The 14,618-nt window shown below is 34.6% G+C and overlaps 1 protein-coding gene across 1 annotated transcript in view; it reads right to left on the bottom strand.

Moving 5' to 3' along the window:
• The window catches only part of LOC149786019 (E3 ubiquitin-protein ligase rnf213-alpha-like), a 180,064-nt gene that overhangs the window by 28,679 nt on the left and 136,767 nt on the right, over positions 1 to 14,618 (bottom strand). The window contains exons 14-16 of the mRNA XM_089978096.1: positions 10,698 to 10,873; positions 4,826 to 5,081; positions 3,052 to 3,207 (exon numbers count right to left, since the gene is read on the bottom strand). Of these exons, the coding sequence (XP_089834222.1) occupies positions 3,052 to 3,207; positions 4,826 to 5,081; positions 10,698 to 10,873 (588 nt within the window). The remainder of the gene's footprint in view (positions 1 to 3,051; positions 3,208 to 4,825; positions 5,082 to 10,697; positions 10,874 to 14,618) is intronic.

Here is a 14,618-nt window from a genome sequence, read left to right as displayed (position 1 = left end):
AGAAATACCAGTAGATTCAAGGGAGTGTTGACAAGCTCAGTCAATCAGATACAAGATCCACTAATTAATATATGTGAATACTGCTAATAAATGTACACATACAAACTCTAAATAACCAAATCCTATTCACAAAAGTCTGATCAAGAGTGGTATTAAGCTCACCTAATCAAATTCAAGATCATCTCATTAGTGTGTATGCATTTGTCTTGCTAATGTAGGTAACATGTCCAGTCTGTTTACCAAGTCTTTGGTCAAAAATACACTCTAAAGTGGTAAAGTCCAGCCATTCAGATGCAACATCACTTCAATAATATGTGTAGATCTGACTCATAATTAAACATAGTTAACATCTTGATGATACAACCCTATTTACCATAATGGTAACAAGTTCAGCTAATTAGAGGCAAGACCGCCTTATAATTATGCAGGAACCATGTGCATTATGGAAATGACATCTGAAATCATAATAATCTAAGTTTAAATGCCAAGTTTGATCAAAACTGAACCAGAAATATGACTGACAGAGTGGTTACAAGCTCAGCTAATCATATTCAAGATCGTATCATTAAAATCCATGCAACTCATAATAAAATTCATTTGAAATCTCGATAATATATAAGCGTTATTCTAAGTTTGATCAGTTTTGGAACAGAACTATGGTCTCCTGAGTAGTTACATGCTCATCCAATTAGATGCAAGATATTCCCATTAAAATCTGAAGCTCTCACTTAATGTCAAACTTATAACTGATTTTACTGAAATAAGCATATATAATAGTGTGACCAAACTGAACTAAAAAAATATAACCTTGAGAGTGGTAACGTGCTCAGTCAATTAGATGCAAGAATATCTAGTTAATATTTGTGGATCATTCCTTATTGCCAAACCTGTCTAATATATTGATTACACAAACTTAAATTTCAACTTTAATCAAAATCAGATTGGAAAGGTTGTCTACAGACCGGTAAACAAGCTAGCCAATTAGATTCAGGATCCCATCATTAATATGCATGGATCACCTTCATCATCAAACATATGAGATCTTCATGATACACTAGGTTTACCTTGTTTTCCAGGTTTGATCAAAATGAGCTGAATTTTCTTCTTTATAATTATTCATATAATATTCTGTCTAAAATATGTTCCATACATTTCCCATTCAGCCATGTTGTCTTGAATATGTGATCATTTGCTTTGATAAAAACTAATCTTGCTTTCATGTCTAACTTGCAGGCTTTGTTGTGAAATAAAAATTTAAGTCAGCCAGTTGAAGTCTTGTGACATTACAATCCTGTGACACTTTATCTTTATTTCTTTACTAAATATATCGTATGTTCAGAAAATTCCTCTTTTTTTTCAAATGCAAGGGGATTTCCTCTTACCTGCACCCCTGAAGTTTCAGTTCTATAACAGATATGCACATAGGTAAGTTCAGCCAATTATAAGCATGATCACCTCATTAATATGAAATAATCTAGCTTATTATTGAACTTGTCTGTGCCTATATTCCAAGTTTTGATCAGATCATAATAGTCTTCAGAATGGTAACAAGATCAATCAATTGAACTACCAGCCAAACATTTAAAAACAACAAGGTTACATCCCAGAATTAATAGATTATAGCCTTTATACAAATAATGATGAACTTGTGGACATAATTACCAAAGCACTTGATGAGATTCTCATGAAATCCTCCTCCCCAACAAAAAAATACAGACAGAACAAATCATATAAACTGGTCATGCCTTATGATTCTTATGGTTCCAATTCCAAGCAGTGATGCCATGACAGATGATGGGAATTAAAGTTTTTATTGCATTGTATCCATAACATGAATTTGATTTTCATTGCTAAGACAGTTCTACAATTAGAGGCACTGTACAAGGAAGAAGAAAGAGAGGTAGGAAAAGAAAGAGGTGGGAAGATAACATTTGAGAGTGGACAGGCCTGACATTGAGCGACTCACTGAGAAAGATGGAAAATCAAGAGGAATGGAGGAAGCTGGTTGTTCAGTCTTGTGCAGTGCCCCAATGGTCTACCAGACTACGGAACTAATGATGATGATGAAAATATTAAATAATATCTCAAAGTTAGGGAGTTACATCTTTCTTGCTTTTTATATAATTATTTATCATATCTGTGTGGTCACCTCTCTAGAAAGGTCATCCCTGTTATAAGTATATTTCTGCTGCAGAACAGAAGGGGTGGCTTTATAAATGGATAATTGAACATATCTTCGTACTATAAATGAGGATCTAGTAGCAATATGCATCTTATTTTGGCAGCACCATATCTGACATATTAATTACCCATGCCTTAAAAACGCTCTTCCTTTTACATTATATCTTTACTACAAATGAGCTCTAGAGTAGATGTAAAAAGGGCAAAATTGGATCGACCTGTTAGAACTACTAACATACAGAATGCAAAACGCCTGAGTTATTGGGTTGGCTGAGTCCTCCCCCACCCCTCCAAATCTCCTCACTTTGAGGCTGGTGCAAAACATTCTTTTTCAGTAATGTTCAGACAATTAATTTGCAAAGGGTCCACACAAGCCAAAGAAATAGCTTACCACCCATCACAAAGGCTAACAATACAATAATGGTGCAGTAAGTATGTTGTTCTCATTCATACATGTGACAGAAAAGACAGGTCCATGATAGCCCCAGAAAGCAAACATATAAAAGTATAACCTGAGTCACCATGACCATCACCACCACATCTTAAATGATGTATGAATGTTGAGTACTCTGTGAGTGAGGTGAAGAACTTTAATGCATAGATCTCTATCACTGCAGAATTAGACTGTCCATATATAAATACCTTCAACCTATAAATGGAGGCGAAATCATAGACATACAACCTAGCTCTATGGAAAGATGTGGGAGTAGTTGCAGACAAAAAAATTGTTTGATATACATACAAACTTGCATCTGAGACAGACAATTGCTATATTTATGATAGAGGCATAACAAAAACTCTTAAATGGTTTTAAAATCAGAAACGAGATCAGTATCACCCAAGTGAAGTTAAAAGGTTAAAAAATCTCACCAAGACTGTGCTAGCATCTCCAGTAGTGTCCAGTGCTCCTACAAGGAAGATCCCCTTGGAATTGATGGCCTCAGCCTGGGCAAGTGAGGTTATTTCTCCTGACCCATGTGCTTGTTTCACTGTCTTCAGCCATTCCAAATGGCATTGAGTGTCTTGCTGTGAAGCACAAGATATCAAACATAGTAAGTAATGTTAAATATCTGTAAAATACAACAAAAATGCAAAACCAATTAATTATATTGATAATTCGTTACAAGCAAATATTATTAAGATGTAGCAAGACTTATGATACTTTTTAATCAAAGTTTCATCTCATTACTTGTAGCACCAGTAGTGTCAGGAAAGAGGTAACACTATTATTTAAGTAAGAAAGTTTAACTGACAATAGATCTAGCTTTCCTCACCCATGTGATAAATAGTGTAGAAATAATAGTTTTATTTATAATTACTGTTTTTATACAACATTACATTATTATGCTTAAAAGGTGCTGAAAGTCTGAAACTACAAGAATCATGAACAATTCACTCATGTATTAAAATCACTGCTTATCCCACATCCTATCAATCCCCAACTAAGACGAGTCTATGATATAAAAAAAACAAACTAATCAACATGATCATTGTTTGATGACAATCTTAACATGTACCAAGTTTCAGAAAAACACTTTAAAAGGTGTCAGAATAGATGAATTCACAAAATTCTGTGATATATTCCATGCAGCTGTAAATCATCAAAGACAAATCTCTTACAAAAATTGTCGAAGCAGAGTGATTTGTCATTACATCTTTAGACTTATATTGTGACCAGAACAAGTACAAAGTTTCAAAGTAATCTATAAAAGATTGCTAGTCAGATAGTTTTCACAATCATTACATTTAGCTGTCAGATAAAAAAAATCAAATAAAACTTATGGGAACACAGTGAATTGAAAATATTCCCATTAACAGTTGATGACGATAACATTTAAAAGTAAAAAGTTTCATGGTGATTTACTTAAAACTCTGAAGTCTGGTGTTCTGGTGTTCCACAAGGATCAGTTCTTGGACCATTACTCTTTCTGCTGTACATCAATGATTTACCATATCACATTAATTTTTTTGCAGCCATAAAATGGGGTTGGGGGCTTATAGTTAAGTCAACCTTTAATCAAGTAATATACGGTAACAAATTTTAGAGTAATGTGTCTGAACTTCAGGACTAGCTACATTCACAAGGTTTTATCACACAGTGCATTTATCTGCAACATGAAAAGAGCAACTTATTGCATAAGAAATATGATTTTTCAGTATTTTTCTTAAGGGATTTGTTTTAAAAGCAAATATTTGAAAAATGTATTTCTAGTATATCTGGACCTTGGACTGAGTACCAGAATAAAAAAAATCCAGTACCAACTTCAGATGTCAAGGTCTGGATTTAATATTCCCCTGCATGATCAAAATCAAAAGTAATCATTTCTTCTTCCTGCCAACATAGCTCTGACTTTTAACCTTTCAACACCCAAATCAGCAAGTTCTGTTGTTCATACCTCATGTGCAAGCCATAATGAAAGTCTGGTCCAAGTCCATGGTGTAAAACTTAAGTTTTTGTAAAACACAACAAAAATGGACATTCATTTTAACTAATGGATGATGGATAAGCTGACATATAGGCATGGCATAAAATTATTTGTTCCAACTTGTAGTAGGCATAACAAAACATCTTATATTTAGCAATCCAATTTTCAAAAACTTAGTTTGACCATAATTTCATAAACTATTGCTCATGTTATCATACCAGCTTTTTGGGCAGATTCGGATCAGCTTTTAGCACTTTCCATAAAATCTGGCATTTCTCCAAAAACTCTCTGAACCCAGAATTTTCATCAAGGTCAAAAATGAGTGGAGCAAATCCTGTAATAGCTGCATGAAGACAGTTGACTCTGGCAATTTCCATGGGAGCATCCCTGGCTGAGATTCTCGCTAAATCCACAAATACCTTCAGTTCCTTCAGACCTCCTGTAAGAATCAGTAGCAATTTCTTGCAATGAAGACTTGGCAACAGATATAGTAAAACATGCAGAATTAAAACAATTAAAAATAATTACATTTTTCACTATTTTTATTTTTATGCATTTTTATTAATTGTCTTATTCAAATAACTCTGTGTGCTTATTTTATAAGTTACCTAAAATGAGCCAGAACCCTCCTAGTATATCATAATGAGCCTATTTTGTATATGCCTTCAGCCACATACTGTTCAAAGCAAGTGTACATGTTCAATCTGCTTAAAATGTCCATGGCATATTTTTCAGATTTTGACATGCAAGCAACAGCTGAATTGTTTTGTTGTTTACTCTAAGTGAATGTAGAGTAAGTATACATATATTTTTAATAGAGGGTTATGAAGTTTTTAAGTTCTTACTGAGGGGTAAGGCCCTAAGCAGCTGCAAGAGTCTCCCAGGGTTCTATATTACCAACTTGGCCAAAGAAGTATCATACCAGACATGTGGATGGGATGCTTGAATCTGCCATACAGTGTAGCTTGCTAGTAAATTTAAAAATCGCTATCTGGCCTGAATCCTGGAGGAAGTTGCACATGTATGATATATATTGTTATAGGGTGGCAATATCAACTGTTTCCAAGTTATGGCTCTAGGGGGTTTGCCCTAGAGAAAACCACCACCACCACCATCTAGAAAGTTGACAAACATGATACAGACTTGACACACACTGCTGCCTGAGAACCTCAAAGTAACAAATAGATCAGTCATACACATCCACATAAAAAGTGCTTGTTACAAGTGAATGTTCTTAATAACAATCATTGTGAAAGGTGTTTTCGATAAATAATCTGTTAATAAAATATTCCAAAGAAACATAAACTATGTTTTCTTATTGTTTCAAAGTTGTACCTTTTTTATTGATATTTTTGATAAAATATCACCATTAATGGGCATGCAGATTCTGTACTGAGATTATTATACATTTACAGCCAACTTAGTAATATCTGACCAGGTTAAAGTAATGGATGCAATGTGCCATACTGATTACACTCCTTTAATGGGCATGCAGATTCTGCATGGTGATTCTTATACAATTACAATTTACCTACGGTAATAATATCTGACCAGATTATAGTAATGGATAAAATGTGTTATACTGATTGCACTCCTCTAACCCTTTCAGCACTAAGTAACTTCAATAGGAGACTAACATTCAACACTAAGTAACTTTCAAGATGTTTAATAAATGTAGGCAACATATTTTCAGTGACATAAACATTTTATTTCTTGTGATAGGAATGCATATATGGTATCATTGTAAAGAAGACAAATTCAGGTCTGTGAAAATATGCTCATAAGCAAGTTTAGTTGCAAACAGATGATTACACAGGTAAATGAAAAGGTAAGTTAATGTTAAATTTCATGGTATTTAATCAAAAATGTTAAATGAAGCATTTAAAGAGTAATATGTGGTCTCCTTTTGATCCAATATCAAGTTCCTACAAATCATGGCTTGAATAATTGCAATATTGTCACATTTCAGGGAAAGCCACATGTAGGTAACAAGATTTTTTACAGGTGTTATAAAACTTAATTTACAAGGTATTATGTTCTTTAGGGAAATAAATATGCATAAAAACATATATTTGGACTGTGATCACACCAGACTAATTTAATTAAAGTCCAAGACAGTTTTCAACTAGCTAATCATTTACCTCTGTCACCAATAAAATGCAGGTAGCATTTTACCTGGAAAAATATCACATGACACAATTTCTCCAAAGTTGGATCCAAAAAACCAGAATTTCTCACTTTTTGACAAATACAATTCATTCTCTGCCAAAAATCATAACTTCCACCAATATATCAAGGCTATAAAAAGACAGTATTTCAGATTATGTTACACATGTCCAGGCACCTTTGTGTTGATTTGTGTCAATCTCTTGCTTCTAGTGCGCATTGATATTTGAAAATCTTGCCATTTGAGATTTAATCCACTGATGAAATTCAAGAGTAATACAAATCAAATACAAGTTCAAAGCCTTAATAGTACTAATTCTCATCAATATTGCCAACAATATCCATCTATCTTTTTTGGCAAAACACTCCCTTTCTTTCTCGTGTAGATCTACAAGATCAGAATTTCTTTTATTTTCAAATATTTCGACCACAGGCTATTCAGACTCATCATCCAACGAGTCCACCATTTTGGATGTACTTTGGTGACTTTGAAATTGAACAATTCCTGTACGAAATTTTTAGGCATATTCCGCCTGGATTTTAGGTGGATTCAGGGTGTAATCCACCTAAAAAATCCAAATTTCAGATGGACTTTAGGTGGACTGGGAATACGGCTAAGGTCACAGACTGAATCCGTCTAATGGTTAAGCATACTATTTCTTATAATCCTCCTAAAGAATAACTGTTAAACAGAAAAGTTCTGATTGTCCAGTTCATTTTCCTACTTTAAGACAGATTTTGGACTTGGACAGATTTTAGTAGAAATATTAGGCATAATTTTGAACTTTATGAAAAGAACTATAAGCACAGATGAATCTTTGGACTTAGAAAATTTGGTGCAAGGTGGATTTTGGACTTGATCTGATGTTTACTCTGAAAAATAAGGGTTTTTTTTGCTTCTTATCAAAATATGCTCTTCAAAAATCATACCCTAGTGAAAATACGACTGAAATTTCAGCGAAATCACAGTGAAAAGTTGTTGACATTCAATCAAATTTCTTTTTTTCACTAAAATTATAGTATTGTAGGAGATTTTATCAAAATTCCTGAAAATATAAGTGAAATTTTGTGATTGAAATTTCGTTTAGTGTGCCAACATTTCTGAAAATTATCAGTGAGAATTTGTGATTGAAATTTCACTGAGAGTTTGCCAAAACTTCTGAAAATATAGTGATATTTTGTGATTGTAATATCACTGATATATCAATAGAATATATTAATAAGATATAATAAATTTATTTTTTGTTTCTTGCACAATTTGAATGATTTTCAGCAACATTTATATTTCCTGTTTCTGATAGCTGTAATTTTATTGTTCATTTTGGGAACAATGACTTCTTTCCACATCTTTGTTTTGTTGCTGTTGTTGTATTTTTGTTATCTTTAATTGAATTTAACTGCCCTCAAACAAGATTGTTTTCTGTTTTAAAGCAGAATTTAGCTTTTCTTCTGACCTGACTGTGATTTTCCTCAATATGAACCCTTTTTTAAATATCATCTCTGAAACTGTTTATTTATTTTTTTTAAATAATGCTCTATTCGGTCCCATTCTGCAATAAGCCTTCTAATAAATATTTGTTCCAAATATTATTTAACAGATGATCAATGTAAAGAGCTTTCTGATCGGTCAAAAGTTTGTATTTGCCCAATCAATCGTCGCATAATGGAAACTGATTGGAATGAACATGCTTGCTAAACATTCTGATACTCCATCTTGAGAACTAAAGTCTTACTTTATCATTGGCAATGGCATGTACAAAGTAAACCACAAGAAAGCTTATTTTTTATAAAATGTTGAACTTTACTAATTTTTTTACAAAAATGGTTTTGTTAGCTTAATATCACTTGCCATTTATTGGCATTGTTACATTAAATTTTGTAAAACTAGCTATAAACCTGACCTAATTACTCGACTGAACTGCTGACACAAACAGTCCAAAGTAATGTATTTCATTTCTATAGCCCGATGGATAAATATGGATAAATATTACATCTTTTCAAAGCTGTGTGCAGAAGAGGCCAAAATATTACAAGTCATGAAAACACAGGGGTGGTATCCCTTGTGTCCAAAATTAATATTATTTTGAAAAGACTATTCCAGTGACAACTGCCTCTTTTGAAAAGGTAAGCATAGCAGTATTTTATTTTTGTCAATCAGTCATATTCGGTATGCCTTTTGCTTCGGTATTGGTGACAGAAACCTTAGGTGCGCAGAAATTCCAGACAGCATTATATTTTGTCTAAAATCCTGCCCTGAATTCCGCTTGAAATTTGCCTAAGCTCCCTTAATATGAGCAATCATGATTTAGGCAGAAAGAGCTTAAAAATACCCATCTGAAATCCGCCTTAAGTCTGCCATGAAAATTTCATACAGGATTTATTGATCGGAAAACCCCTCTTTCTTGTAAACAATCTACCTTAAAGTCAAAATGTATCCAAATGGCATGCAAATGAATCATAGTATGACATAATTATTTACAAATGGAGGAACCCCAATATTGACCAACCAGAGAATACATCATCAAAACGAGACATGTACTTGAGACCGATATACCTGTCTGCAGTGTTGAGAGGAGTTATTGTTCCTGTACTGGTTTACTGGTCTTTAGTACTGAAAGGGCTAAAGGGCATTCAGATCCTGTACCATGATTACAATACAATAAAATCTAAGTAATATCTTACAGATTAAAGTACAAGGTGTCATACTGGTTACATGTAGGTGGTATCAGTCCTGTACTACAGAAAGGACACACTTGTCTTCCATTATGCCCAGCCAGACATCTGAAAAGAGGGTTAATCAAGCACACACAAGGATATTGGACACAGCAAAAGAGGGTCCCAGTCCCTGGAACCATATTCCTTCTTTTTTCAAAATGGGGGAGAAGCCAACTGACAAACTCGCTTTACCCTTTCAGGCACTTTGTCTAACTCATGACATGCAAGAAGGACATGTGAATTGGTATTGTTTCCTGGACTGTTTAAAGAGGATGAACAGCTTTCAGGGATTTTGGACAAACTTGCTCAAGTCCACCAAAGCCGAAAAAACCCTCATTGTCCTGCCCAGTGACCTTCCAATCAGGAGGAGACTTGAAAAAAGGGGCATCTTCTTCCTGCAACTCCTCCTATATGAATATCCCCATCCCTCAACAACACAGGGAGAATATAGAGAAACTGCCCTTACCTGCAGACATTTTTGGAAATAGGGGAGAACTTCTCGTCCTTTCTAGATCATTTGAAGGGAGAAGACCAGGCCTCCTCCTTTATCTGTTTGTCTCTCCACACGAGCAGATGATGTAGGTCTGTGACCTGCCACACTTAAACTGCTCTGAGGCCATGGCATAGGGATCCAAGGCACCATGAATGGGAATGAAGATTTTCTTTCCTGAAATTAATGTCCTCACATCCCATAGGACTGAATGGGAACTTGATGCCTTTACCAAGCTAAAGGTCCTGAGAGGATGCTCCCTCTACCTGTCCAAAGGGCTCAACTCATTCTCATGGGCCTTTAGAGGGTACTGTTCATCCCTCTATTGGGGGCTTCACTCACTCTCAAAAGGGTACTGCTCCTCCCTAACCAAGGGGGGCAATTCACTCTCATGGGCCTTGTGCTGGTGCAGCTCCTCCCTGGCTGGAGGATGCATCTCGCTCTGAACCTACTTTTTTCCTCTCTTGGATCAAACCCTATCTGGCACTATGTCAATATGATCATCTGAGGGACTCTTTGGGAGGAGGAGGAGGATTCTCTAATGAAAGAAGATCCCATACCCTTCTGGGATCAAGGTGTCTTCTTCTTTTCATCCCCATAAGGACTCAGATAAGGGATTCCATACTCTCCTGGGAGGAAGAGATAACAATCCCATACTCTTCTGGGATCAAGTAGTACAAGGGGAAGAAGGGCATTTCTTCCAACTTTCATAACTGTACCATCTCTTGCCCAGGTCCCAATGCTGTTGGCCATAGACAACAAAAACATATGAATGCCCTAGGTGTGAGCTAAACATGTGGGGGTTAAGTGTCCCATTGACCCTTCTTGTGCACTCACTTCCCCATATTTTGCGAGAGTCCCAAAAAGAAAAATAAGTATTGTTGAAGCAATTAATCTGCAAAAGAGAAAGAATTATGAAAATATTTGATTCCCAAAAATATAATGCCAAATTAGTGCAATGAAGTTATTTAATGCAACTATTAAACTTGTACTGCTCAAGTGAGTACTAATTCTGCATTACAATTAATGACTGCAGCAGTTTAAAATCTTACTCCCAACGTGAGTATGTATTCAAATTATACTGACAAAGCAGTGCAATATTATTATTTCAATGCAACAATTAAATTTCAGAACTGATGAACAAAAGGGATTTATGATTCCATAACCCATTTTGGATAGTGCGATACACAACGCAAAATTATAACAAAGCACTGCAGAAGTGAGTACTGAAAAGAAATACAACACAGGAGAAAATACACTAAGGGAATGAGGAAGACTAGAAAAGTGCACTGCTCATTTAACATGCAGCAAAGAACTAACAAGATAGTTAATATCACAAAACGTTTGCAAGGAATAAGAGAATGATCACTCAATTAAAGCAGAAAATTATAACCTGATCAGCAGAGTAATGAGAGGTATGTTAATGCAATATCTCCAAAACCTAGCTACTCCTTTACTGGGAATGTTGAGAAGGTTTTATATTTTGTTGTCTTTGCAACTGATCCAAACTTGAGAATGTTAACTTTCAAATCAATCTTTTTCATCGCTTTGACAAGAGCAGAGAGAGTTCAAAGTCTCACTTCTATTATGTTGCATCACAAGGTTGTTCTGAAGGATCTGACCATATTTACTGTCACAGTACTTTTGAACTCTTAAAAAACAGGGAAAATTCTGAAATAAGTTAAAGTTCAATCATACAGGCTAAAGTATCTATGCAATGTAACTACTCTGAAAAGCCTATCTTACGGCAACCAGACATAATTGTAAAAAAAAAAAAAGGCAGCTGTTTCATTTAAAACTTTTTTACCTGTAACCACTGCCACAATATCACCTTGTGTTAAATATGTTCTTGATGGGGCAGCTATTTATACTTCAGTGTTCAAAGCTCACTCAGTACAAGAGACACCCACATCAGCAGCCTTGTATGCAGGTTTATCCTTGAAGCAAATTTTGGATACTGCAGATTGGTGCACGCCAGATATTTTCTATCATTTTTACCTTCGGTATAAGGTCCAGCCATAGATGACCTTTACTGATGCTGTATTCCAGCCAAAAATTGGGATGTAACACTTAATTTCATTTCAACAAAAAGCTGTGTTTGTGTGTCACGCAATTTGAATACAGGTCTGAGGATTTGATTACAACATTGTTATCATGTACTCTATAATATTCTACACATGTTCACTACTACTATTTGTATGAATCCTGTATGTACTCATCCCTGAAGTCTTGTACATATTTTACTGAGGCAGTAGATCATGTCTAATTTTATCAGCATTTGTTGTCTAAAGTCATCTTGTAAAAATTGTGCATTATATAATATATAATATATAATTATATATATATATAGACACACACACACACAAATGTCATTGTAGAAGACATCCTGGAATATTGGTCAGATGACCAAATGATTTTCTGATTTAAATAAAGTCATTATTATTATATGGAATTCATTCTTCACTTGGCTTCCTACTGTGAGTATTTGGATATATATATATATATATATATATATATATATATATATATATATATATATATATATATATATATATATATATATATATATTAACCCTACGGTCTAGTTTGAATTTGTTATACATTTTTAAACATGCAAAATTCAATCAGACAGGCCTGATATTTGTAAAGTCATCCTGTCAAAACCTGAAGCATTTGTTGTGATGGATCAGGAGGATTCTCTGAAATATTAGCTAAAAAGCTGCAAGACTGAAGTTCCCACACTGGTGATATCTTCTCAGCCTGTTTAGGATTTCTTAGACATCAAATTCTTTCTCTCTTTAAAAGGACAATAGGCATGAGGCAAAACCAGTTTGATCTACAAATAAATCTGACTGCTCTGGTGGCTTAAGTGGTTGGAGTGTCCACTTTGATGTGGGAGATCACAGGTTCAAACCAAAGCTAAGTCATAAAAACTTATAAAATGGCACTCAGTATTAAAAGGTTACTTTTAGGACTGGTCGGCCTGGTGTCAGGATAATATGACTAGGTGGGACATGATACTACACATCTGCAGCATGATGCCCAGTGCTAGATATCAATATAAACTGCCATAATGCAGACATCACAGTGATAGGACTCGAAATTTGTTAAAGCTATGTTAAAAATCCAAATCACACACACACAAAGAAAGCTAGTTAGTCAATAATTTCAGCAATATGTAACTTCAGTCCTCCAGCTTTTGGCTTTTATTTCAAAGAATCTTCCTCATCCATTGAATGAAATACCTGCAGGGTGGGGATAGTATTTCCTTTAACCCTTTACCTCATGCAAGTGCCTTTGGACACCTCTACTCCATTCGCATGGAAGCGCCTTTTGACGTCTGCTGTAAATGTCAGCCATTTTAAGCCATTTTTTGTAGCGCCACCTTCGAGGAAAACCCCCATTAAATACTACATTCATTTCTGTGAACGACAATTACATAAGATCACGTGGTCACTGTTTATGCTCTGCTCAATATCTACTATTTAAAGTAACTGTTTCGTAGTCTCCACTCTCCAAAATGAAGGTCACGGATTTCATTCAGTACTTATGAAGTTTTCACGATTAGAATCACAATTATGAAAGATTCAATAACTTAGGTAAAGGCTCTGATATTGATATGGGTAGCAATTAGTTTTTATAAATTATCAAATTCAGATGACTTAGTGATGTAGACACGGACAAAAAACTTCTGAATTTTGAGTATGAGAAATGGTAGCTACAGTTTGTCACACTGTCTCACTGACTTGATGGTGAATGAGTTCTCAAGATTTTAAAGTAAATAACAATTATTCAATGAAAAATAATTACACAGCTATAACAATCGGACTCTTAAATTTTTCAACACATAATAGATGTGTACCAAAAACGTAAAATGGTTAAAATTGCTGTTAAACGTAAAATACACTACATTGCTTAACAGTTAACAGGCAGGCCTATGCATATGGAGTCGAATAGGTAACAGGTGTTCTATTTACAGTGCGCTGCACTGGGTAACTTTGCTCTGTGAGGTAATGGGTTAATAATTCTGAACAAATATACAAATTCTTTTCGCCTAAACTCTAGGAAAAATAAATGGATTCTAAAATAAGGAACTTTATAAGAATGACAGCATATTTTTATGTGCTCCTATTTGCTATCAATAGGAATTATAAAACTAGCAATTCTGAACATAACTTAAGTTCCTATGTTCAATGTAACAACAACAAATACACCTGTTGTAAGAGAGCTGCCAAGTCATGTAAACAGCCTGTTTCTGTTTCAAAGCTACACTTACTCTGGAAGAAAACTACCTCTGTAAGGAGCAACATTTCGAAGTAGCTCACTTTTCTCAAAAAGGCTGTCCCAAGCAGACTTCAAACAGACAATCAGTTACTCAATCAAGACTCAAGTTACTTTTAGACATCAAGACTCAAGTTGCTTTTAGACATCAAGACTCTAGTTACTTTTAGACATCAAGACTCTAGTTAATTTTAGACATCAAGACCCCAATTACTTTTAGACATCAAGACGCGAGTTACTTTTAGACATCAAGACTCTAGTTATATTTAGACATCAAGACCCCAGTTACTTTTAGACATCAAGACTCTAGTTACATTTAGACATCAAGACTCTAGTTACATTTAGACATAAAAACTCCA

Source organism: Sinohyriopsis cumingii, chromosome 12, assembly GCF_028554795.1.
Source record: "Sinohyriopsis cumingii isolate HCF-2022 chromosome 12, ASM2855479v2, whole genome shotgun sequence".
Lineage (NCBI taxonomy): Eukaryota > Metazoa > Mollusca > Bivalvia > Unionida > Unionidae > Sinohyriopsis > Sinohyriopsis cumingii.
Note: the sequence above shows the minus strand (reverse complement) of the source record. Positions and strands in the feature narration are given on the sequence as shown.